General features: G+C 42.9%; 1 protein-coding gene across 3 annotated transcripts in view; it reads right to left on the reverse strand.

Annotated features, from left to right (window-relative positions):
- Positions 1-6970: 6970 nt before the first annotated feature.
- apbb1ip (amyloid beta (A4) precursor protein-binding, family B, member 1 interacting protein) overlaps positions 6971-24852 on the reverse strand; it is a 168363-nt gene continuing 150481 nt past the window's right edge. For 2 of the 3 annotated variants that reach the window (XM_055652177.1, XM_055652165.1), the window contains exons 11-14: positions 24062-24160; positions 21920-22034; positions 19093-19169; positions 6971-12588 (exon numbers count right to left, since the gene is read on the reverse strand). In XM_055652177.1, the coding sequence (XP_055508152.1) occupies positions 12004-12588; positions 19093-19169; positions 21920-22034; positions 24062-24160 (876 nt within the window). In that variant the 3' untranslated portion in view covers positions 6971-12003. The remainder of the gene's footprint in view (positions 12589-19092; positions 19170-21919; positions 22035-24061; positions 24161-24852) is intronic. The other variant, XR_008725163.1, reaches the window with a different exon arrangement.

Below are 24852 nucleotides of genomic sequence, written 5' to 3' on the forward strand. Positions count from 1 at the left end.
ATTCTTATACTGACATTTCCGTCCTAGGCTAAACGCAAATTGGAGGAACAGCACCTCATATTTTGCTTGGGTAGCCTACAACCCAGGGGGTATAAATATCAATATCTCCAACTTCAAGTAACCCCTCCATCCCTCCCCCACCCAAGTCACACCAGCTTTTCATTCCCACCTAGCAAACAGCTACCAATGGCTTGTTACTTTTTTTGCACATTTTTTCATTTGTTCTATGTCTCTCTCCATCATCGTCTATATCTCTCGTTTCCCTTTCCCGTGACTTTCAGTCTGAAGAAGGGTCTCGACGCTAAACGTCACCCATTCCTTCTCTCGAGAAATGCTGCCTGTCCTGCTGAGTTTCTCCAGCATTTTGTGTCTATCTTAGCCAATGGTATGATCCAGAATCTAGGAAGAAAACAGGAGTTCAGGGTAATGAATCAGTATTTTAAATGTTGACTTTTATTCTAGTGATAGAGTTTGTTTATTTGTTTACATTATTTTCAAATGGTATCAAAATCCCAGACTCTGTAGGACTTGCTTAAATTGCTTTTATAGCCTCCAACTCACACTCAGAGTAGTTATTGCCTGTAAAGCTTAGATTTTAATTTATATGTTATAGTCTTTACTCTATGATTTAGCTAACAATGTGCTGGAATAATCATCTCATACCAATTACAGGCTGCAGTTAATTTAGAATATAGACAATTCCATTGAGATAGGAGTCTAAATGCTTTAGGTTCTTTAGATTCCTATTTCAATCCTAATTAGCTGACTATGAAAATACACAGTTGGGAACAGGAATGCTCCTCTTGTACATGAGTGTAGTCAGTCATGAGTTTATGAAGAAGACGGAAAGCTTGGAAAAACTATTAAAAGATTTGAATCATTCATCATACTCTATTCATATTTTAATACAAATATTCATAATTGGCAGGCTCAGAGAGTTAGAATTATGATAACTAGTCAATTCCAAAACTTGCGGAAGATAACTTTCATAGTTTCATTCTTCTTCCAGCAAACTGGGTCGCGTGTTGGGTGTCTTGCATAAGTATACTATCTTTATATGTATTTGAGGAGGTTGAGGAAACGTAATTAAATCAGCCCAATTTTAACTTCATCAACATTCACTCATCCATCCTTATAAGAAAACAAACAACTCAAGCAAATAAAACCTAACCCGCTACAGGTGCACAACCTTTTATCCGAAAGCCTTGGGACCAGACACTTTTCGACCGGTCTTCGGAATGGGCTTCAACTGGCTCAGTGGTCATGGGCTCAATAGGTCGGAGTTTGCCTTCAGCTCAACTTGCTTCCATCTCGATGCTAGGAAGTTGCCCTGTGTCGGCGACTAAGTCAACACCAGTCTAAAACGCCGCTGTGTCTCCCTGTCCCTGGGATAGCAGGGGGCGATCAAACAGCACAATACCCCCCTCCCCCTCCAACTCCAGAGGAATCGCTCCCCGATGGGCCCGCTACGGCGACAATGGCATCTCCAGCCCGAGCTGCGCCACAAACACCTTGCACACCATCAGCTTCTGCCCTACGTGTTCCTCTAGAGTTGGAGCGGGGCTGGGCAGTTGCTGCTGGCTGTGCTGGGATCTCCGTGCTTGCAGTCCTGGGGGTCGCTGTCCCGTTGGTCCTGACGTCTCCACCCCCCGGACTGGACAACCTCAACTGTAACCGCCCTTTGCCCCCTCCATCTGCAACTGCAAACAACCCCACTCTCCTGCAAGGGCGGTGTTCCCGGAGGATAGCTGGCCGGAGACGTCAGGACCAACAGGGCTCCCTGATGGGCCCCTACACGCCCCGAGCTGCGCCCCGTCAGCAACCCAGGTTCCTCTGTAGTTGGAGCCTGGGTTGCTGCTGGCTGTGGGTCTCTGGGCTGCTTGCGGTGGGCCCTGGTGGTCGACGTCCAATTGGTCCTGACGTCTCCGGTGACTGCACTAGCCTGCTGGCTGCCATCGCCGACTGAAGACAGTACAAAGCCCCCGCGCCGGTGCGATGAGCGGGGAGCTGGAGAGGGGAGGGAAGGGGTCACACACATGCCGGGAAGCAGAGGGGTGTAGGTGGTTGAAGGGAGCGACAATCTGCTGCTGCCTCCGCTGATAGGTTCCCACGCAAGACTCACGATACACTGTGTATCGTGCTCTACCGTGGGAACTTTTTAACAGCGGGCAGGTAGCAGCATATTGAATTATAACCTCCCGCCAAATACTCACCTTCCTCTTTTATCCTGTTCCCCTTTCTTGGACTGTCCGCTCGTCACCTGCGGGCCGCCCTCGGTGAAGTCCCGTCTCCCGCTGGGATATAGGCGATCAAACAGCACAAATCCAGGATCCGCTCCCCGATGGGGCCGCTACGGCGACGTGGCAGTTCGCCCACAGCCCGAGCTGCGCCACCCCAAGAACAAGACGTACCCCTTGCACACCACCAGCTTCTGCCCATAGTTGCTGTTCCGAGTTGGAAATTGCTATCTACTATCCGTTTTCAAATTCCACACTGTGCTGCTGCACTGACTACAAAGCCCCCGCGCCGGTGCCGCTGGAGAGGGGAGGGAAAGGGGTCCACACACGGAACTTCCATCTGTATATATGTTATATATGTATGTAGCGCTACCGTAGAACTTTTTGCTGGCAGGTGCACCTATTGTCAATTATTAACCCTCCCGCCCCCTCACCTCTCTCTCTTTATTTGTTTTGTTCCCTTTTTTTGTTCCGCGCTGTCACCTCTGCGGGCCGCCCTCGGTGTTTTTTGTGAAAAAATTGTATTGTATGCACTGAGTACGAGCAGGTTTCAGTTTCATTTGATCATGTACATGTATAGTGACAATAAATGGCATATCATCATCAAGTTGGCAGTGTGGGCTTGTCCTCTTTGCCTGCATTTAGCACATATCCCTCTTCACCTTTCCTTTTCTAATGCCTTTTGAAAGGATGGAGTCTGTGCTTGGAGTCGAGTACTAAACAAGTATTTGCAGCTGTTTTCACCAAGGAGAAGGACATGGAAGAGGGTGAGATCAGTGTGGAGAATACTAATATGCAAGTGCAGTTTGAGATTAAGGAGGAAGAGGTGCTAGAACTCTTAAAGAGCATTAAGATGGATATAGCCCCAGGGCCTGATGGGATCTATCCTAGATAATTGAAGGGGGCATGATGAAATTGTGGGTGCCTTGACGCATATCTGTGCATCTTCTCTTGGCATTGGTGAGGCCCCGGAGGACTGGAGAGGAGCTAATATTGTTCCTCTGTTTGTGAAGAGAAGTAGAGAGATTCCAGGGAATTATAGTAAGGTGAGCCTTTCTGAGAGTGAATCTGCAGAAAGCAATTGGCCTGGATGGAGTCCCTGGCTGTGTCCTCAGGACCTGTGTGGATCAGCTGGCAGATGTATTCACAGACATCTTTAACCCCTCACTACTCCATTCCGAGGTCTCAACCAGCTTAAAAAAGATCACCATCATCATGCTGCATTAGAAAATGAATGTAGTGTGCCTTAATGACTACCGTCCAGTGGCTCTGAAAAGCACCCTCATGAAATGCTTCCAGAGACAGGTGATGGTGCACATTTTTTTTTAAAACTATGTCCAAATGTGTGTGTTTTAATGTCTCTCGGTGTGTCTTGTGTGGGGGGTGGTGAGGGAGGGTAAGGGGGAAACCGCTTTTGGTCGCCTCCTCCATGGTGAGGTGACTTTATCCATGTCGCCTCCCTCGTGGCCTAACACCAAGGATTGGTGCGGCCTTTCCCGGAGTCAGGCCCTGAGCTTCAGCAACGGGCGCAGCATCGACTTTTTCGAATGGGCGTCCATGGCGACCAGCCACATGTCCTCCAGGAACGGTCCGGCCAAATCTATGTGGATTCGCTGCCGTGGTTGGTCGGGGAAGGGCCAGGCGGAGGTCTCTTCTGGCAGATTCTGCCAAATATCCTCAGATGCACCATAGTAAGCATATGGTCATGTTCCACCACAGCTTGGTTTAGTAACAGCTGTGCCCAAGATCGCAAAACCATCCAGAGTTATAAATGTAGCCCAATCCATCACACAGCCCAAACTTCTTACCATTGACTCCATCTACACTTCATGCTGCATTGGAAAAGCAGCAAACATAATCAGACCTGTCCCATTCCTTTCTTCTTCCCGCTGTCTGGCAGAAGGTACAGAAGATTGAAAGTGTACACCAGCATACTCAGGAATAGCTTTTTCCCTTCTGTTATTAGGCTTCTGAACGTTCATTCCATAAGCTATTGTTCATTTCACCACTACCTCATCGAGGGCATTGGACTTTGTCTATGGAACTGATGTATTACAATGCTGAGAACTATATTCTACAATCTATATCCTCTTTGCTCTATCCATTTGAACTGATTGTATCTATGTATGGTATATCTGATCTGTTTGGATCTGTTCTAGCATGCAACACAAAGTTTTTAACCTAACGCAGTGGATGCGGTCTACATGGACTTTTTTTTATTATTTTAAATGTTTTAAATATTTATTTTTATTAGAAGCAATTGTACAAAGATAAAACATTCGGCATCTAAAATTATACAATTATTGTACAGCTTCATTTTTAACCTTATAACCAAAATTATGAAAATAAAAAAATAAAAAAGGAAAGAAAAAGAAAACAAGAAAGGAAAAAATTAGAAAGTGAAAAGACAGATCGAAAAAGAACAAAAGAAAACCCCCTAAACTACCAAAGTAGTGTGGCAGAAAGATATAGAAATAAGAAAAAAGAAAAAGAAAGGTGGAGATATACCTTGCCCTTCGTCCCCCCCGCCCACCTCACCCAACCCAGCGTCGGATTTAAATTTAAATTTGTGTTGCACCATGTTATTGTTGTAAGAATTCAGTGAAGGGTGTCCATGTCTTGAGAAATTGATCTGGTTTTCCCGCCAAGACAAGCCTAATTGTTTCCAAATGTAGTGTCTCGGATATGTTGTTGATCCACATCTTCACTGTAGGGACTGTTGTCTGTTTCCAAAATTTAAGTATTAATTTTTTCGCCGTTATCAGGCCATGGTTAAGAAAATGTCTTTGAAATATCGTTAGCCCAGATCAGGCCTCTGACATACCTATTGTGATCAATTTTATGTCGGGATCCAATTTTGTTTTAAGTATTTTGGAAAAGATATCAAAGATTCCCCTCCAGAAGTTTTGTAATTTTATACAGGAAACAAAAGAATGGGTTGTAGTCGCTTCTTGGAGGAGACATTTATCACAGATAGGAGAGACATTTGGGAAGATCTTATTCAATTTAGACTTTGAAAAATAGAGTCTATGCAGTATTTTAAATTGTATTAGTGAGTGCCTAACATTAAGAGAACAGTAGTTGTGTGTACATATAGAAGACTTTCCTGCCAACTACCCTTTGAAATTGTTAAACCCAATTCGACCTTCCCAAGCTCGCCTAATTATTTCCGACAATGGGATATGTAAATTTAAAAGGGTATTATCGAAGTACGATATTAACTTATTTGAATCCGCCTTTCTATTCATGCATTCATCTAGTATATCTGGACCCATGGAGTGACAATCTTGCGTGTATTTTCACATAGTCTCGTATTTGAAGGTATCTGAAGTAATGACTACCTTTCAGATGATATTTCAACTAATTCTTGAAACGAGAGGAAGGTCCCCATCTCGTAAAGGTCTCCCAGCTCAGCTTTCCCATTGTACAAACGCCTTGTCTAAAGTAGACGGTTTAAACGAGGGATTATTGGCAATTGGTAAAGAGGTGAGATAGATTTCTCAATTTTAAGGGTTGATTTCAATGTGGACTTTAGTAGGTATTTGACGTGATAGGCTGATCCAGAAGATTAAGATGCACCTGCAAGGTAACTCCAGAATGTTAAAGCTGCCAAAGCCTAATATAAAAACAGCTTTTTTCCATGAGCAGTAGCTCCACTCAACAACCAAAAGTCTGTAGCCTTTTGCTCTGGTATTTTATTTCATTCTTCACATGTTTAAATTAGACAATAGACAATGGGTACAGGAGTAGGCCATTCGTCCCTTTGAGCCAACACCACCATTCAATATGATCATGGCTGATCATCCTCAATCAGTACCCCGTTCGTGCCTTCTACCCATACCCCCTGACTCCACTATCATTAAGAGCTCTATCTAACTCTCTCTTGAAAGCATCCAGAGAATTGGCCTCCACTGCCTTCTGAGGCAGAGAATTCCACAGATTCACAGCTCTCTGGGTGAAAAAGTTTTTCCTCATCTCTGTTCTAAATGACCTATCCCTTATTCTTACACTGTGGCCCCTGGTTCTGGATTCCCCCTACATCGGGAACATGTTTCTTGCTTCTAGCATGTCCAATCCCTTAATAATCTTATATGTTTCAATAAGATCCCTTCTCTTACTTCTAAACTCCAGAGTGCACAAGCCCAGCCACTCCATTCTATCAACATATGACATTCCCGCCATCCCGGGAATTCCCCGTGTTTGTGATAGACCAAGAGGTTGCTCTCTCAAGAGTATACAAGACATTTAGGATTGAGTGGGAAGAGCACTCCTCCAGTTCTTCATTGAGAGGGTGATAAATATGCGCGATCCACAGAAAACTGAGAAGACTAAATCGTTGAAGATGTTTAAGAAAAAAGAAGATACATTTGTCAGTAAAGTGAGCATCAAGTAGTATAAAGAAATAATTGGAATCTGGTATTAAGATAAATGATCAGCCATGATCCTAATGGATGATAGAGCAGGCACAAATTACTGAATGCTCCTGCTCCTTCTGCTATTTGTCTGTCATTAAAGCTTAAAGCTTCATAATGTTTGACTCTTGTGTAAGAAGGAACTGCAGATGCTAATTTAAACCGAAGATAGACACAACAAGCTGGAAACTGAAGAAGAGTCTCGACCCAAAACGTCACCCATTCCTTCTCTCCAGAGATGCTGCCTGTCCCGCTGAGTTACTACGACACTTGTATTCCTTATCACAAAATTCAATGTCTGTAATGAGTTTCTCAGAGAAGGAGCATGAATGGTACCTTTATTCACATAAACACTGGCAATAATAGTAACACAAAGTTATTACACTCACAGAAAATTACATTGTTGAGGCATTTTCAAATAATTGTTCCAAAATTTGTTTAAGAAATATTAAATTTCCATGAAGACAAGGAACAGCTGTTCATAATAAGGCCTGATTTAGGGCATCACTCCTTTACCAGTTGAGATCCTGGGAATGGGAACAGGTGTCAAGGGTTATGGGGAGAAGGCAGGAAAATGGGATTAGGAGGCAGAGATCAGCCATGATTGAATGGCGGAGTAGACTCGATGGGCCGAATGGCCTAATTCTACTCCTATAACTTACTATCGCTATCATCTTAATAGGCAATGCCCTTCTAGGTCAAAGTTTAAATGCTGCTGCTGTCACACTTTTGGTAGAGTGGTAACAAGTAGATAGGGTGGTAAAGCCCCCTGTCCCACTGTACGAGGTCATTCAAGAGTTCTCCCGAGTTTCCCCTGATTCCAACTGGGAGAATTACGGTAACGGCCGCTCGTGGGGTTCTCGGGGCTCTCGTGGACATTTTTCACAATGTTGAAAAATCTTCACGAGTTTACCGCGTTTACTGGGTACCTGCCGTTAGCGTTACGAGCTGCTAAGAGACGTCCCGAGCTCCAACGTTCCTGGTAAGTACATACTTACCACAAGTCCGATTCATTTTTAAACTCGGGAGAACTCTTGAATTACCTCGAACAGTGGGACAGGGGCTTAAGGCATATGGACACATGCCTTCATTCGTCAAGGCATTGAGTATGTCAGGAAGTCATGATGCTGCTTTCTAGGACTTTAGTTAGGTGTCATCTGGAGTATTGCATGCAGGTCTGGTTGTCCTATTAGAGGAAGGCTTTGGAGAGGGTGCAGAGGAGGTTTGCCAGAATGATGCCTGGGTCAGGGGGCATTAGCTACAGTGAGAGGGTGGAGCAACTTGGATTGTTTTCTCTGGGATATGAAAGTTGAGGGGAGACCTGATAGAACTACATAACACTATAGGCAGCATAGATAGACCAGACAGTCAGAATCTTTTTCCAAGGGTGTTAATACCAAATACTAGAGGGCATTGCTTTAAGGTGAGAGGAGCAATGTTTAAAGGAGATGTGCTGGGCAAGATCTTTTAAACAATTGCTGCTGAGGATGAAGGTAGTTAGAATAGTGGCATGTAAGGGACTTTTAGATAGCCACGTGGATATGCAGGGAATTGGGGGATATAGATTGTGTGCAGACAGTTAAGAGTTGGTCTTGGCAACAAGTTTGGCACAGATATTGTGACCAAAGGGCCTGTTTCAGTTGTACTGTTCTATGTACTGTACTTTGCCTAAATTAGTTCTTTTTATGCTGATTAGTAAAATCTGATGGGATTTATGATGACCCGTGGGAAGATACCTACAGATAACTGGCAGATACTGAAGATGACAGTTTTCCACTCACTATTAATCTTAGGACATTGAGATCAGTTCTAGGTGCAATAAGTAAACTCAGCAATAACCAGTTATCAAATCTGGGACCATCCTGGTCAACTTTGTTACATATCGCGGTGCATTTACTGAGAGTCACAGGGAATCTATAACTTTTTATTTTCTGTTAAAACAGTGGAATTGGCAATTCAAAGTACGTGGAGCATTGTAGGCTATTGAATATTTTTACCTTCAATGGAACAAGATTGACAGAAGTGGGTATAGCAGAGTTTCATGTAATTAAATATGAATTATAGCCACTTTATCTATTAAGCAAAATGCTCAGTCTACAGATTTCTGGGCGGCACAGTGGCGCAGCTGGAAGAGGAGCATGATCAAGTACGTCAAATGTTATCTCTGTAATTACTTATTCTTATCATTCTTTCATACTTATGTACAAAACATTTACTAATTGTTCACACCCTCATACACTTCATGGAGGCATAGGGCAGACTGTTCAGTTTTAATGCAAAGACTCTTGGCTGTTGTCTCTCTTTTCCCAAATTACAACATTGTCCTATTACCATATTAGAATACCGTTAAAATATTAGAATTTTATTTTAGTTGTGCCATAGTATCTAGTTCCAACCAAAGTTACATTTAACTTCCTCTGTATTTCCAACATAAGGCCTGATGGGAACCTACCAAAGGCCACTGGAAAATTGGAAGGACTCTTATGCTAAGAATTTCAGTCAGCTTTGTGCATGGTACAAGCTCTCTACAACTCTTTGGTAAATTAATAACCCTTATGGCAGCATTTGTGCTTGGTATGTCTGTGGTTGCTGATAGTTCCTGATTCACTTCTTTAGTTGAGACCCTTTCTGGAGATCAGCAAGGTAAGCATATCTGGTCTAGGTGGTGGCATCCTAACAGGTGTAATTGGCTCCACAATAGAGAACATAGAAAAGCCCCATTTACAAGATACATATATATGAAAAGAAATGGATCTGCAACCATGCTCAGGGATCCTTAGATTGTAGGGATGAATAAAGAGAGCATGAGGTATTTCTTGTGGCAGGTGTTTCCATATTAATTTGGTGACTTGTGGTCATTCGAGTGAATGTGTCCATCACTAACCACACAGACATAGAAACATAGAAACATAGGTGCAGGAGTAGGCCATTCGGCCCTTCAAGCCTGCACCACCATTCAATATGATCATGGCTGATCATCCAACTCAGTATCCTGTACCTGCCTTCTCTCCATACCCCCTGATCCCTTTAGCCACAAGGGCCACATCTAACTCCCTCTTAAATATAGCCAATGAACTGGCCTCAAGTACCTCCTATGGCAGAGAATTTCAGAGATTCACCAGTGTGTGAAAAAAGTTCTTCATTAAAAGAATCAATCAATCAATATAGCCAATGAACTGGCCTCGACTACCCTCTGTGGCAGAGAGTTCCAGAGATTCACCACTCTCTGTGTGAAAAAAGTTCTTCTCATCTTGGTTTTAAAGGATTTCCCCCTTATCCTCAAGCTGTGACCCAACATCGGGAACAATCTTCCTGCATCTAGCCTGTCCAACCCCTTAAGAATTTTGTAAGTTTCTATAAGATCCCCCCTCAATCTTCTAAATTCTAGTGAGTACAAGCCGAGTCTATCCAGTCTTTCTTCATATGAGAGTCCTGACATCCCAGGAATCAGTCTGGTGAACCTTCTCTGTACTCTCTCTATGGCAAGAATGTATTTCCTCTGATTAGGAGACCAAAACTGTACGCAATACTCCAGGTGTGGTCTCACCAAGACTCTGTACAACTGCAGTAGAACCTCCCTGCTCCTATACTCAAATCCTTTTGCTATGAATGCTAACAAACCATTCACTTTCTTCACTGCCTGCTGCACCTGCATGCCTACCTTCACCTCCCCTCTCGACTCCATTCAAGGACACTTTCCGTCGCAACCGCAAGAAATGCAACACCTGTCCCTTCACCTCCCCCCTCGACTCCATTCAAGGACCCAAGCAGTCGTTCCAGGTGTGACAAAGGTTCACCTGTATCTCCTCCAACCTCATCTACTGCATCGGCTGCTCTAGATGTCAGCTGATTTACATCGGGGAGACTATGCGGAGGTTGGGCGATCGTTTCGCCGAACACCTCCGCTCAGTCCGCAATAATCTACCTGAACTCCCAGTGGCTCAGCACTTCAACTCCCCCTCCCATTCCCAATCCGACCTCTCTGTCCTGGCTCTCCTCCATTGCCAGAAATTGGAGGAACAGCACCTCACCCAGGTCTCGTTGCACCTCCCCTTTTCCTAATCGGCCACCATTCAGATAATAGTCGGGGGGTTATAGCTGCAAGAGCTGTGGATTGTCAGGGCTACCTTTTCTTTGCAAAGTAAACTTGACTGTTCAAGGTGCAGATTTAATTCAGCTTTGCTGCTCACATTGAGATGATAATATTAATAGGATATTGTGGCATCCCCACTAGATTGGTGCCATAAAAGTCCGAGTCATAAAATTTCCCAGACCTCAGGACCATTCGTACTGACACCCAGCATTTCAGTGAAGACTTCTGCAGTCTCGACATCAGGAAACCATGTAAGATTTACTATTGGGAACCTTTTCATACACTAATTGTAATGCCATGAATATTAGCTTTAATCGGATATTCCCATCAACAGCAGTTGCTCCATGTGTGGAAATCAGATTCTGTGAGTGGTAAAATCATTCTTAAAACAGAAGAAAGGAAAATTCAGAATTCTCTCTGAAATGTGCAGTACATTAGGTAAACATAGAAAATAGGTGCAGGAGTAGGCCATTCGGCCCTTCGATAGTCATGGTAGCCATGGTATACTATTTATAAAATTTTAATAACAATAATGCAAATATACTCATTATAGAGTTTTAGTTTCCGAAGATTTTAGGCACTATGAACACAGAAAATTTGGTGAGACTGGTTGAGTTTCTTCTCAGTAGGGTGTTAGTCAAATTCAAAACTGCATTGTATGTTGGCCAATAATGAAACAGTGGAGCCCCAGACTAAGCGTAAAATGGTAAATTGCCTGAAAACTCTGCCTCCTGTATCACTGTTCAATTTTACAAACACAAACTTTTGGACTATTAACTAGAAAGAATTGGAACCAAGAAAGCTCAAAATCCATGGTTGGTAGCCATTTTCACCAAGGCACTTAATTTGTTCTTTGTTTTGCTATACTGTATTGAGAATGAAGCAGAATGTATTTGTTGCATCTGATAAATCCTTTTTATTAACTTGTCCGAACAGAAATTCTTCATGTGAATCTGGATCTGGTTTGTGAGCTGTTTGACCGCAATCCCGGCCGTTATGGCCGTTAGGAGTCCAAACTCTTCCTGTTTCACATCCTTCTAAACTGGAGATCACACTTTAAACATCGCCATCAATCATACAACAACATGTTTCAATAGTGGAGCCTTGAGTTCAACTGAATCAGTAAGAGAAATTGAAAAGAGGACCTCACCAAGCTAGATTTGCCCTTTGATAGAATTTCAGTTCTCTCTTAAAATAACGTAAAACATTTTGGTAAATTGTTCAGTACGAACTCAAAGCTTTGTTTTGAAACTGCTTGTACTTATTCATTCAGTGCCGCTCTTTTTTTCTGTAAGACTTTCATGAGATCTGACATAAGGTCTGGCTTGTCCGAGACAACAGGTCTAGAATTGGGGCTGTTTTCACTCCTCTTCGGCACGACTATTCTTGCGGCATAGGTGGCTGGAGCTGAAGCAGGAGGAGGAGGAGGAGGAGGGGGTGGAGGTGGAGGTGGTGCCCCTCCACCTGAAGTGCTGTTAAAGCAAGGAGGAGGCGGCGGCAGGAAATCTGGAGGCGGCTCTGGTAAACTCTCCGGATCCGGTGGCGGTGGAGGTAACGCCGTAAAGATGGCATTTTTCCCACCTGAATTTTTCCGTTTGAGTAGGGTTGGAGGTGGTGCTGCTGATGCTGTTGAAGATCGGACAGGTGTTGGAGGAGGTCTCGAGAAGAGCTTTGGCTTGGATGGTGATGCTGCACTTAGAGGAGCTTTGAAAGGCAGAGGGGGAGGTTCAAAGGATGGAGGAGGAGGAGGTGGGAGATCCTCTTCATCAAAATCGTTAGGGCCTTGAAACATTATTTGCGCAGGTGGTGGCGGGAGGAAGGTGTCAATATCTTTCGTCGTCTTCACCTTAAAATCAAAAATACATGTTATTTTATGAGCCACTCGCACAACAAACATTGATTGTAGTTGTTATCATAGAAAATAGTTGCAGGAGGAGGCTATTTGGCCCTTTGAGCCAGCTCCGCCATTCATTGTGTTCATGGCTGAGTTTTCATTTTAACCATATAACCATATAACCATATAACAATTACAGCACGGAAACAGGCCATCTCGACCCTTCTAGTCCGTGCCGAACACATAATCTCCCCTAGTCCCATATACCTGCGCTCAGACCATAACCCTCCATTCCCTTCCCATCCATATAACTATCCAATTTATTTTTAAATGATAAAAATGAACCTGCCTCCACCACCTTCACTGGAAGCTCATTCCACACAGCTACCACTCTCTGAGTAAAGAAGTTCCCCCTCATGTTACCCCTAAACTTCAGTCCCTTAATTCTCATGCTGCATTATTGCCATAGAGGGAGTGCAGAGAAGGTTCACCAGACTGATTCCTGGGATGTCAGGACTGTCTTATGAAGAAAGACTGGATAGACTTGGTTTATACTCTCTAGAATTTAGAAGATTGAGAGGGGATCTTATAGAAACTTACAAAATTCTTAAGGGGTTGGACAGGCTAGATGCAGGAAGATTGTTCCCGATGTTGGGGAAGTCCAGGACAAGGGGTCACAGCTTAAGGATAAAGGGGAAATCCTTTAAAACCGAGATGAGAAGAACTTTTTTCACGCAGAGAGTGGTGAATCTCTGGAACTCTCTGCCACAGAGGGTAGTTGAGGCCAGTTCATTGGCTATATTTAAGAGGGAGTTAGATGTGGCCCTTGTGGCTAAAGGGATCAGGGGGTATGGAGAGAAGGCAGGTACGGGATACTGAGTTGGATGATCAGCCATGATCATATTGAATGGCGGTGCAGGCTCGAAGGGCCGAATGGCCTACTCCTGCACCTAATTTCTATGTTTCTATGTTTCTATGTTTCATGTCATGTCCCCTTGTTTGAATCTTCCCTACTCTCAGTGGGAAAAGCTTTTCCACGTCATAAGTAATATTCCACGTCATTTTCCTAAGTAATAATGTTATTATTTAGCAACCCCTCAGTTAACTCCTTTTCCTGGCTTGGCTACAAATTTAGTTTGCCTTTACTTCCTATAACTCAGTGCCATTCACCCTGGGCCAGGTTTAGTATTTGGATTATGCTGATCTCTACCCTGGTGGATGGTGGAAGTTGGATCATTCGAACATTTTTAAATGGAACATAAAATATAGAAGGTCAGCATAGGAACATGTCCTTCAGCCCACAAAGTCTGTGCCAAGCATAAAGCCCACACTAACTCTTACCTGCCTGCACAATAATCCATATCTTTCCATATTCCTCCATTCTCTGCATATACATGTGCCTATCCAAAATACTCTTAGATGCCACTATCGTGTCGGCCTCCACCACTCCCTCGCAGCAGGTTCCAGATACTCGTCACTCTTTGCGTCAAACACTTGCCCCGCACATCTCCTTTACATTTTGGGCCTCTCTGCTTAAAGCTATACCTTCTAGCATATACCATCCATAAAGACTCCTCACACCCTTGTAACGGACTGTTCAAACTACTTCCCTCCGGCAGACGTTACAAGGCCTTCTACGCCCGAACCTCCAGACTCAGGAACAGCTTAATTCCCAGAGCTATAATGGCTCTGAACCGGCCCTGCTGAGTGCCCCCCCCCCCCCCCCCCCCCCCCCCCCCCCATGGACTGTGTTCCTCGGATGGTCACGTCGCACAGACACATCTGCACTTTAGTCTGTTTGAACTGTTTTGACTGTTTTACTGTTCTTTTTACAAACCATGTTCTCGGGGTATCTAAATCTAAATTTTATTAGTTATTTATGTTATGACATCGGATGGAAGCTGCATACCAAATCTTGTTGCGCTTATGTGCAATGACAATATATTATTATATTATTATTATTATTATTATTATTATTATTATTATTATTATTATTATTTCATGGAGGTGGATTAATATTTGCTAAGTCAAGGAAAAGAAGGGAATGAAGAAAGGGCACAGAAGAGGAGCTGAGGCCAGCATAGATCAGCCATGGTCTTATTAAATGGCAGGTGGACCTGAAAGGCCTGATGGCCTACTCCTGCTTCTATTTTCTTGCGGCCCTGTGTATATGTGGTAACTTATTAAAGATAAATCTTATCTTTATAAAGCGGCAAAATGATGCATTAGTTTCAATTCCCTTTTTCTCAGAGAGTGGTGAGTCTGTGGAATTCTCTGCTTCAGAGGGCGGTGGAGGCAGGTTCTCTGGATGCTTTCAAGAGAGAGCTAGATAGGACTCTTAAAAATAGCGGAGTCAGGGGATATGGGGAGAAGGCAGGAACGGGGTACTGATTGGGGATGATCAGCCATGATCACATTAAATGGCGGTGCTGGCTCGAATGGCCGAATGGCCTACTCCTGCACCTATTGTCTATCGTCTATTGCTGAGTTTCTGAGCATATGTACAGGAACCTGGAATCATTTAAATATTTGCTAAGTAGTATGATTCATTCCCCATCTATCCCAGACATGCACGGACACGACAACATAAGACATTGAAACAGAACTGTCCCATATAGTCCTGCATATGGTCCTGCACTGCCCTTAGTGCTCTGTCATTCACTTAGTGCCAGGATTTGATGGCCTGAGTTATAAGATGTGGTTGGGCAGGCTAAAACTTTATTCCTTGGAGTGTACGAAACTGAGCAGTGCCCTTACAGACATGTATAAATTCATGAGGAGCTGCATGGGTTGAAGGCACACAGTTTTATTTCTCTGGAAAGGGGCATCAAAAACTAGAAGGCATAGATTTAAGGTGAGAGGGGAAAGATTTAAAAGGAAGCTAAGGTGTAACTTCTTTACACGGAGGGCGAGTCATATATGGAATGAGCTGCCAGAGAAATTGGTTCAGGAAGGTACGCTAACAACATTTAAAATACATTTGCACAGGTAACATAGAAACATAGAAATTAGGTGCAGGAGTAGGCCATTCGGCCCTTCGAGCCTGCACCGCCATTCAATATGATCATGGCTGATCATCCAACTCAGTATCCCGTACCTGCCTTCTCTCCATACCCCCTGATCCCCTTAGCCACAAGGGCCACATCTAACTCCCTCTTAAATATAGCCAATGAACTGGCCTCAACTACCCTCTGTGGCAGAGAGTTCCAGAGATTCACCACTCTCTGCGTGAAAAAAGTTCTTCTCATCTCGGTTTTAAAGGATTTCCCCTTTATCCTTAAGCTGTGACCCCTTGTCCTGGACTTCCCTAACATCGGGAACAATCTTCCTGCATCTAGCCTGTCCAACCCCTTAAGAATTTTGTAAGTTTCTATAAGATCCCCTCTCAATCTTCTAAATTCTAGAGAGTATAAACCAAGTCTATCCAGTCTTTCTTCATAAGACAGTCCTGACATCCCAGGAATCAGTCTGGTGAACCGTCTCTGCACTCCCTCTATGGCAATAATGTCCTTCCTCAGATTTGGAGACCAAAACTGTACGCAATACTCCAGGTGTGGTCTCACCAAGACCCTGTACAACTGCAGTAGAACCTCTCTGCTCCTATACTCAAATCCTTTTGCAATGAAAGCTAACATACCATTCGCTTTCTTTACTGCCTGCTGCACCTGCATGCCTACCTTCAATGACTGGTGTACCATGACACCCAGGTCTCGCTGCATCTCCCCCTTTCCCAATCGGCCACCATTTAGATAATAGTCTGCTTTCCTATTTTTGCAACCAAAATGGATAACCTCACATTTATCCACATTATACTGCATCTGCCAAACATTTGCCCACTCACCCAGCCTATCCAAGTCACCCTGCAGTCTCCTAGCATCCTCCTCACAGCTAACACTGCCCCCCAGCTTAGTGTCATCCGCAAACTTGGAGATATTGCCTTCAATTCCCTCATCCAGATCATTAATATATATTGTAAATAGCTGGGGTCCCAGTACTGAGCCTTGGGGTACCCCACTAGTCACTGCCTGCCATTGTGAAAAGGACCCGTTTACTCCTACTCTTTGCTTCCTGTTTGCCAGCCAGTTCTCTATCCACATCAATACTGAACCCCCAATGCCTTGTGCTTTAAGTTTGTATACTAATTCTTATGTGGGACCTTGTCGAAAGCCTTCTGGAAGTCCAGATACACCACATCCACTGGTTCTCCCCTATCCACGCTACTAGTTACATCCTCGAAAAATTCTATAAGATTCGTCAGACATGATTTACCTTTCGTAAATCCATGCTGACTTTGTCCAATGATTTCACCACTTTCCAAATGTGCTGCTATCCCATCTTTAATAACTGACTCTAGCAGTTTCCCCACTACCGATGTTAGACTAACTGGTCTGTAATTTCCCATTTTTCTCTCTCCCTCCCTTCTTAAAAAGTGGGGTTACGTTTGCTACCCGCCAATCTTCAGGAACTACTCCAGAATCTAAAGAGTTTTGAAAGATTATTACTAATGCATCCACTATTTCTGGAGCTACTTCCTTAAGTACTCTGGGATGCAGCCTATCTGGCCCTGGGGATTTATCGGCCTTTAATCCATTCAATTTACCCAACACCACTTCCCGGCTAACCTGGATTTCACTCAATTCCTCCAACTCCTTTGACCCGCGGTCCCCTGCTATTTCCGGCAAATTATTTATGTCTTCCTTAGTGAAGACGGAACCAAAGTAGTTATTCAATTGGTCCGCCATATCCTTGTTCCCCATGATCAACTTCCCTGTTTCTGACTGCAAGGGACCTACATTTGTTTTAACTAATCTCTTTCTTTTCACATATCTACAAGGTACATGGATAGGAACGATTTAGCGGGTAATGGGCCAAATATGGGCGAATGGGGCTAGCTTAGATGAAGTAAGGCTTCATCAATGGCATGGATGAGCTGGGCCGAAGGGCCTGTTTCCATGCTGTATGACTCCATTAACTAATTTTAATCAGCATGTTTTAATTTTTTAATCTATTTATAGATATGATAATTCTCATCAGGCATGCTTGGAGACCGTTGAAGAAGTCTTCCTTCATTATGAGCTAACAGGGTGGTCCTAGGCTGGGCCCCTGGCCTGAAGCCAGGTCACTCTCAATGACCATCCTGTGGATAGTTGCAGAAGGGATGTCCCCTGCTGGAGAACAAAGATGAGGTGTGGGCTCACTTTTCACTTGTTACCCAGTAGTTTGGAGAAAGAAATCATCATCTCTGGTAAATTATGCCGTGATTCTCTCCACATATAACACAGGCTTTGAGCCTGCAAAAGTGAGGTCAGTGAATTTGAAATGAACAGTTGACCTCATGCTTTTACATGCAATCATATGGGCAAGACTGCCTGTGCAACAAGTCCTGGAATCCTCACAGATATCCCCAATGTCTGTGATCCCACTGGTAAGACTTTAATTTTATGGAGGATGGGAAGGTTGTAGTCACACACTGCTCATTATCTGGGCAACAGACAAGCATGGACTTGTCTGTTGCGAGAGGCTTGTTCTCCCATCACCTGTTTGAAGGCAAAGCTTAGGCAAAAAAGGTTATTTTAATTGAAAGAACACTATGGCTTAAGATTATGCTTTACATTGCAGATCCCGTGTACCACTGTACCGTCCATTTTTCCAGGCCAATGTTTGTACTATTGAGACTACACGATCAGTTTTAGGGGAAATCTATGTACTCACTAGTTAAAGTTAGAATATAAAACAAAAGAAGGGTCTTGACCCGAAACGTCACCCATTCCTTCTCTCCAGAGATGCTGCCTGTCCCGCTAAGTGACTCCAGCACTTCGATTTAAACCAGCATCTGCAGTTCTTTCCTACACGTAGAACAGTACAGCACAGGAACGGGCCCTTCGGCCCACAATGTTTGTGCCGAACATGATCAACTGATCTAATCTGCCTGTACATGATTCATATCCTTCTATTCCCTGTACTTCCATGTGCCTCTCTAAAAGCTTCTTAAATGCCATTGTCACATCTGCCTCACAACTCTCTGTGTAAAATAACTTGCCCCGCATATCTCTTTTAAACTTACCTTAACCATCTCACCTTATAACTATGCCCTCCAGTGGTGGACATTTCTACCCTGGGAAAAAAAAGTTCTGACTGTCCATCCTACCCATGCCACTCATAATTTTATATACTTCAATCAGGTCTCTCCTCACCTCCGACATTCTAGAGAAAACAATCCAACTCTATCCAAACTCTTCCGTTAGATGAAACCTTCTAATCCTAACCTACGGAATCAAGGGATATGGGGAGAAAGCAGGAACGAACTATTGATTTTGGATGATCAGCCATGATCATATTGAATGGCGGTGCTGAAGGGCCAAATGTCTTACTCCTGCAACTATTTTTTGTCTTTCCATCCATTCAGCATTCTAGTGATAAGATTGTCAAAGATAGTTATTAAAGATTGTTATCAAAGAAAATTGTTATTAAACAGGAAAATTAATTGATCTCGGTCAATATTTTCACTTTGCTTACCTCTTCATTATACTGGGCTCCAATTGGGTTCGGAGGTCGCTGGGCTTGTCCTGGGTGGCCATTCGCTTGAAGAGGAGCTTGATGACAATATGGAAAATTTGCTTGTTAAGAATTGGTGAGCAACAGATAGACAAACTCAAGGACTTACTTATTGCATAGAATAATTCCCTCTTAATCTGCTCAAAAATCTTTATTTTACAAGACATTCAAAACACAGTGAAACTAAAATGTTTTGCCTTTTTTATTTTAGTTTTAAGTTGCAATTAAAATGAAGTACACAGGTCTAATCTGTTTTTTTGTTGAATTCCCAGACTCAATCACCGAGGAGGTAAATTAAGTGTCAAAGAGGTGAAAAAAACGCCATTCAGGTTTTCCTGTAATCTTTCCTGATGTCAAACCTTTGAAAAGCATTGAGGACATCTGACAGCAACCCATTTACCCTGCTTTCTGAGAAAGAAAAACCTTTGGATGAGGGGGGGGGGGCTACAGAGAAAACGTAAAGGTCGTGTAAGAAAAGCATCATCTTACATGGTTTCTGTAGAACTGTTAATTTTGTGAATGAATGCTGCAATATCTGTTCTTTTATGCTGAAAATGTCCCTCCTTTTGTTACAACTGTGTTTAATTGTTTTCACTGCATCTTTCTGTATGCTAAACTTTCGACACAGTGAATAATTTCCTGTATAGGAAGGAACGCCAGATGCGGGTTTATATCAAAATTAGACACAAAATGCCGGAGGAACTCTGCAGGTCAGGCAGCATCTCTGGAGAAAAAGAATAGGTGACGTTTTGGATCAGAACGTTCTTCATAATTTCATGGGTCATCTTTGTCACTTCTAGTTCAAAATGGACCCAGTTTGCATTCTCAACAGATCAGTTTTAATGACTGATGTAATATTGGACTTGCGTTCCTGTACTTGCCTGGCCTACCATAAAAAGGATGAGGAGCTTTTACTTGTGGTCTCTCTCAGAGAGCTGCACGAGTGCTCAATTTGGAAATATGTAAGTATTAATTTTTGAAGATAAACAGAGGGAGTACAGAGAAGGTTCACCAGACTGATTCCTGGGATGTCAGGACTTTCATATGAAGAAAGACTGGATAGCCTTGGTTTGTACTCGCTAGAATTTAGAAGATTGAGGGGGGATCTTATAGAAACTTACAAAATTCTTAAGGGGTTGGACAGGCTAGATGCAGGAAGATTGTTCCTGATGTTGGGGAAGTCCAGGGCAAGGGGTCACAGTTTAAGGATAAGGGGGAAATCTTTTAGGTCTGAGATGAGAAAAACATTTTTCACACAGAGAGTGGTGAATCTCTGGAACTCTCTGCCACAGAAGGTAGTTGAGGCCAGTTCATTGGCTATATTTAAGAGGGAGTTAGATGTGGCCCTTGTGGTTAAGGGATCAGGGGGTATGGAGAGAAGGCAGGTACAGGATACTGAGTTGGATGATCAGCCATGATCATATTGAATGGCGGTGCAGGCTCGAAGGGCCGAATGGCCTACTCCTGCACATATTTTCTATGTTTCTATGTTTAGTTGTTATATCAATAGCTACAAGCTATTTAGTTGTTATATCAATAGCTACAAGCTACTTTGACAATTATTTCATCAATGTTACCAATAAAAAGCTAGACACCCACAATATGTGCACAGAAACGTTGATCCTCAGTGTTATTGTAACTGGAGATTCATGCAAGAAGACAAGACAATATTCAAATATTTTCCCTGTTTTAAAGCATTTATTCTGTGGTCCATTCTTTGTTTTAACAGCCAGTAGTAATTTCACCAAATGTACACTTTCAGGTTTATTCAATACAAATTAAATTGTAACTGTAACTGATTTCAGATCCAAGTCAATATTGGCTACTTTGGTAAAGAGGGTGAATTAGTGAAATTTATGAACTAGAAGTGACAATGGAAATTATTCACTGTGGTGAGAATTCCAATGAATGCTGTGAAAAAGCTGAGGAAGGGGAGGAGACAGCAAGGGCTAGCAAAATTGGGAGAATTCAATGTTCATGCCCGCAGGATGCAGACTCCCCAAGCGGAATATGAGGTGCTGTTCCTCCAATTTCCGGTGTTGCTCACTCTGGCCATGGAGGAGACCCAGGACGGAGAGGTCGGATGGGGAATGGGAGGGGGAGTTGAAGTGCTGAGCCACTGGGAGGTCAGGTAGGTTCTTGCGGACTGAGCGGAGGTGTTCGGCGAAACGATCGCCCAGCCTCCGCTTGGTCTCACTGGTGTAGATCAGCTGACATCTAGAGCAGCGGATGCAATAGATGAGGTTGGAGTAGATACAGGTGAACCTCTGTCGCACCTGGAACAACTGCTTGGGTCCTTGAATGGAGTCGAGGGGAGTGTTATGTGTAACTCTTGATGTTATAAATTCCATGATATGATCTTCCCTCATCCGATGCTGGTGTTTAAGAAGGCACCTTCTCATGGGAGTTAGGAAAAGACAATAGATGTTGGGCTTGCCAGTTGATATTAGATCCAGCGAATCTGCTTTTGTAGGAGTTTTTAAGGATTTTTATTTATGTGTTTCATCGTGACATATTTATTAAATACGGTTTATAATTTGCAAAAGCAATTGTTGGGAGTGAGTTATTTAAGAATATTCAAAGCATGTAACAAGATGCAATACAAATGCAAGCTGTAACTCGCCTGAACAGGGAAATATTTGATGTGTTTGATGGATGAGACGACATAAAATACGAGATTATGTGCCCTCAATGCCACCAAACAATTTAATAGCTTCCATTGCCATTTTCTTCAATGGTGAAGCATGGGTATAAGTAGTCTGGAAGGAAAATAGAAGCACTTGTGTACCTGGAGTGGTGTTGGTGGTATCGACAGGCTTGGCATTTGATAAATCCGCCCATCGTGATGCCAGCCCAGCCTTTTGTAATGCCACTTTGTAATTGTCGTACAATGTCTTACTGTACTAAAGGCAGAAAAGAGAACTCATTATCCTCCATGTATTGTGAAATAAAGAACATAGAACAGCACAGCACTGGAATAGGCCTTTTGGCAATGTCTCTGATGAAATTATGTCAGGTTAAACTAATCTTCTCTGCATGCATGCTATCCATATCCCTCCATTTCCTGCATATTCATATATCTGAAAGCCTCGTAAATGCCCACTATTGTATCTGTCTCCACCACCACATGTTTCAGGCACCCACTACTCTCTATATTAACAAATCTGTCCTGCACATCTCCTTTAAATGTTGCCCATCTCGTCTTAAAGCTCTGCCTTCTAGCCTGTGACATGTCCATCCTGGGAAAAATGATTTGACTGTCAACCCTATCCATGCCTCTCAATTTTTTTAATTAATGGTTTACTCCTGCTATGATTGGTTCTAAAATGGAATATACGTTTCCAATATTCAATCTGATTCACCTACATTTTAATGTCAAAGAAAGGCCCTGAGAACACAGAACTGGGGTCATTTTTTAGTTTAGTTTAGAGATACAGCGCGGAAACAGGCCCTTCGGCCAACCGGGTCTGGGCTGACCAGCGATCCCCGCATATTAATAATATAATAATAATAATAATAATAATATAATAATCTTATTTATATAGCACATTTTTAGTCAACTTGCATTGACCCCAAAGTGCTTCACATAATTACATTACATTTACACACAGGCAAAGGTGGGTGAAGTGTCTTGCCCCAAGGACACAACGACAGTATGCACTCCAAGCGGGATTCGAACCAGCTACCTTCCGATCGCCAGCCGAACACTTAGCCCATTGCGCCATCTGTCGTCCCACTTAATTAACACTATCCTACACCCATTGGGGACAATTTTTACATTTACCAAGCCAATTAACCTACAAACCTGTACGTATTTGGAGTGTGGGAGGAAACGAAAGATCTTTTGAAAACCCACTCAAGTCACGGGGAGAACGTACAAACGAACCCGGGTGTCCAGCGCTGCATTCACTGCATTCACTGCATTCATACAAGACAACTACTCTACCACTGCGCCACCATGACCGCCCAATGGTTCAATTATGGTTCATTGAATTCAATTAAGCACACTTATACTGTTTATTTAAATACAGTTTTATATTGTTATTTAAATATCAAGGTATGTGCACTATCAATATAACAAACCAGCGTTCGTTCAACCAGGGTTAACAGTTGCTGATCAGATTTTCATTGTGTTTTTAGCAAGAGAATTTGGTGAAGGTGGAAGCCCATATAAAGCAAAATAAAGAAGAACAATTATCCCAACGGTTGGGATATCAGTTTACAGCTGTATCAAACGTTGATGAGGCTGTACTTGGACTATTAGCACATCTGGATGAATAGCCATAGGAAGGATGTAATTAAGCTGGAAAGGATGCAGGATGCAGGATGCAGATTCACAAAGATGTCCTTGTGACTGGAGGGCTTGAGTTATACGGGAACAATAGATAGACTGGGGTTTTATTTCCCTGGTGCATAGGAAGTTGAGGGGTGATTTCACCGAAGTTTATAAAATAATGAGGGGCATAGATAGGATGATGATCAAAGTCTTGTTTTCCAGGGGAGGGGAGTCTAAATCTAAAGGGGTAACTTTAAAAGAGACCTGAGGGTGTTGGGTATTTGGAAAGAGCTGGCTGTAAAGAGTTAGAGGAGGGTACAATTACCAAGTTTAAAAGAGTTGGACAGGTACATAGATAGGAATGATTTAGAGAGATATGGACTAAATGCAGGCCAGTGGGGATAGGCAAATTGGTCAACATGGATGAGTTGGGCCAAAGGGCCTCTTTCCGTGCTATATGATATACATTTTTAGAGAAAGGTTACAGACAAAATCAAGTGAAAAAGTTTGTAAGATCTGTTTTCTAATGAGGGTCGACTGATTACTAACCAGCACTCATTACTACAGCAAAAAAAAATGGCTGGAGGAACGTTTGTGTCTCTGTTCTCATTACCATATTTTATTAAGAGTTTCAACAATCCCATTTTCACTCACCTTTCCGATTCGTATTCCAGTTACCCACTGTTGTAGACTCCAAGCATTATCACAGCACAGGTACTTGATGTATTGTGATTCCTTTTGAATCTGGGGATGCTAGCACATTATATATATTGTCAAAATCAGACATCATTTCTGGTGTTTTAAATGTAAAATACAATCAACTGCAGGATCTTGCATTTAAATGTCTGGGAATTGGTTTTGTTGTTAGTGAGCAATCTGATAATGCAATCTATTTATTATTTGGTTATTGTTTACATAAATAATGCCCTGCTAAATTTGGCAAAGTTAAAGAGGAAGGTGGAAAATAAAACTTACTTATGAATGGGTTTGGATGAAGAGCTAGAATTGCCATAGAGGGAGTGCAGATAAGGTTCACCAGACTGATTCCTGGGATGTCAGGACTGTCTTATGAAGAAAGACTGGATAGACTCGGCTTATACTCTCTAGAATTTAGGAGATTGAGAGGGGATCTTATAGAAACTTACAAAATTCTTAAGGGGTTGGACAGGCTAGATGCAGGAAGATTGCTCCCGATGTTGGGGAAGTCCATGACAAGGGGTCACGGCTTAAGGATAAGTGGGCAATCCTTTAAAACCGAGATGAGAAGAACTTTTTTTACACAGAGAGTGGTGAATCTCTGGAACTCTCTGCCGCAGAGGGTAGTCGAGGCCAGTTCATTGGTTATATTTAAGAGGGAGTTAGATGTGGCCCTTGTGGCTAAGGGGATCAGAGGGTATGGAGAGAAAGCAGGTACGGGATACTGAGTTGGATGATCAGCCATGATC

Source organism: Leucoraja erinacea, chromosome 2 (assembly GCF_028641065.1).
Source record: "Leucoraja erinacea ecotype New England chromosome 2, Leri_hhj_1, whole genome shotgun sequence".
In the NCBI taxonomy this organism is placed as follows: Eukaryota; Metazoa; Chordata; class Chondrichthyes; order Rajiformes; family Rajidae; genus Leucoraja; species Leucoraja erinaceus.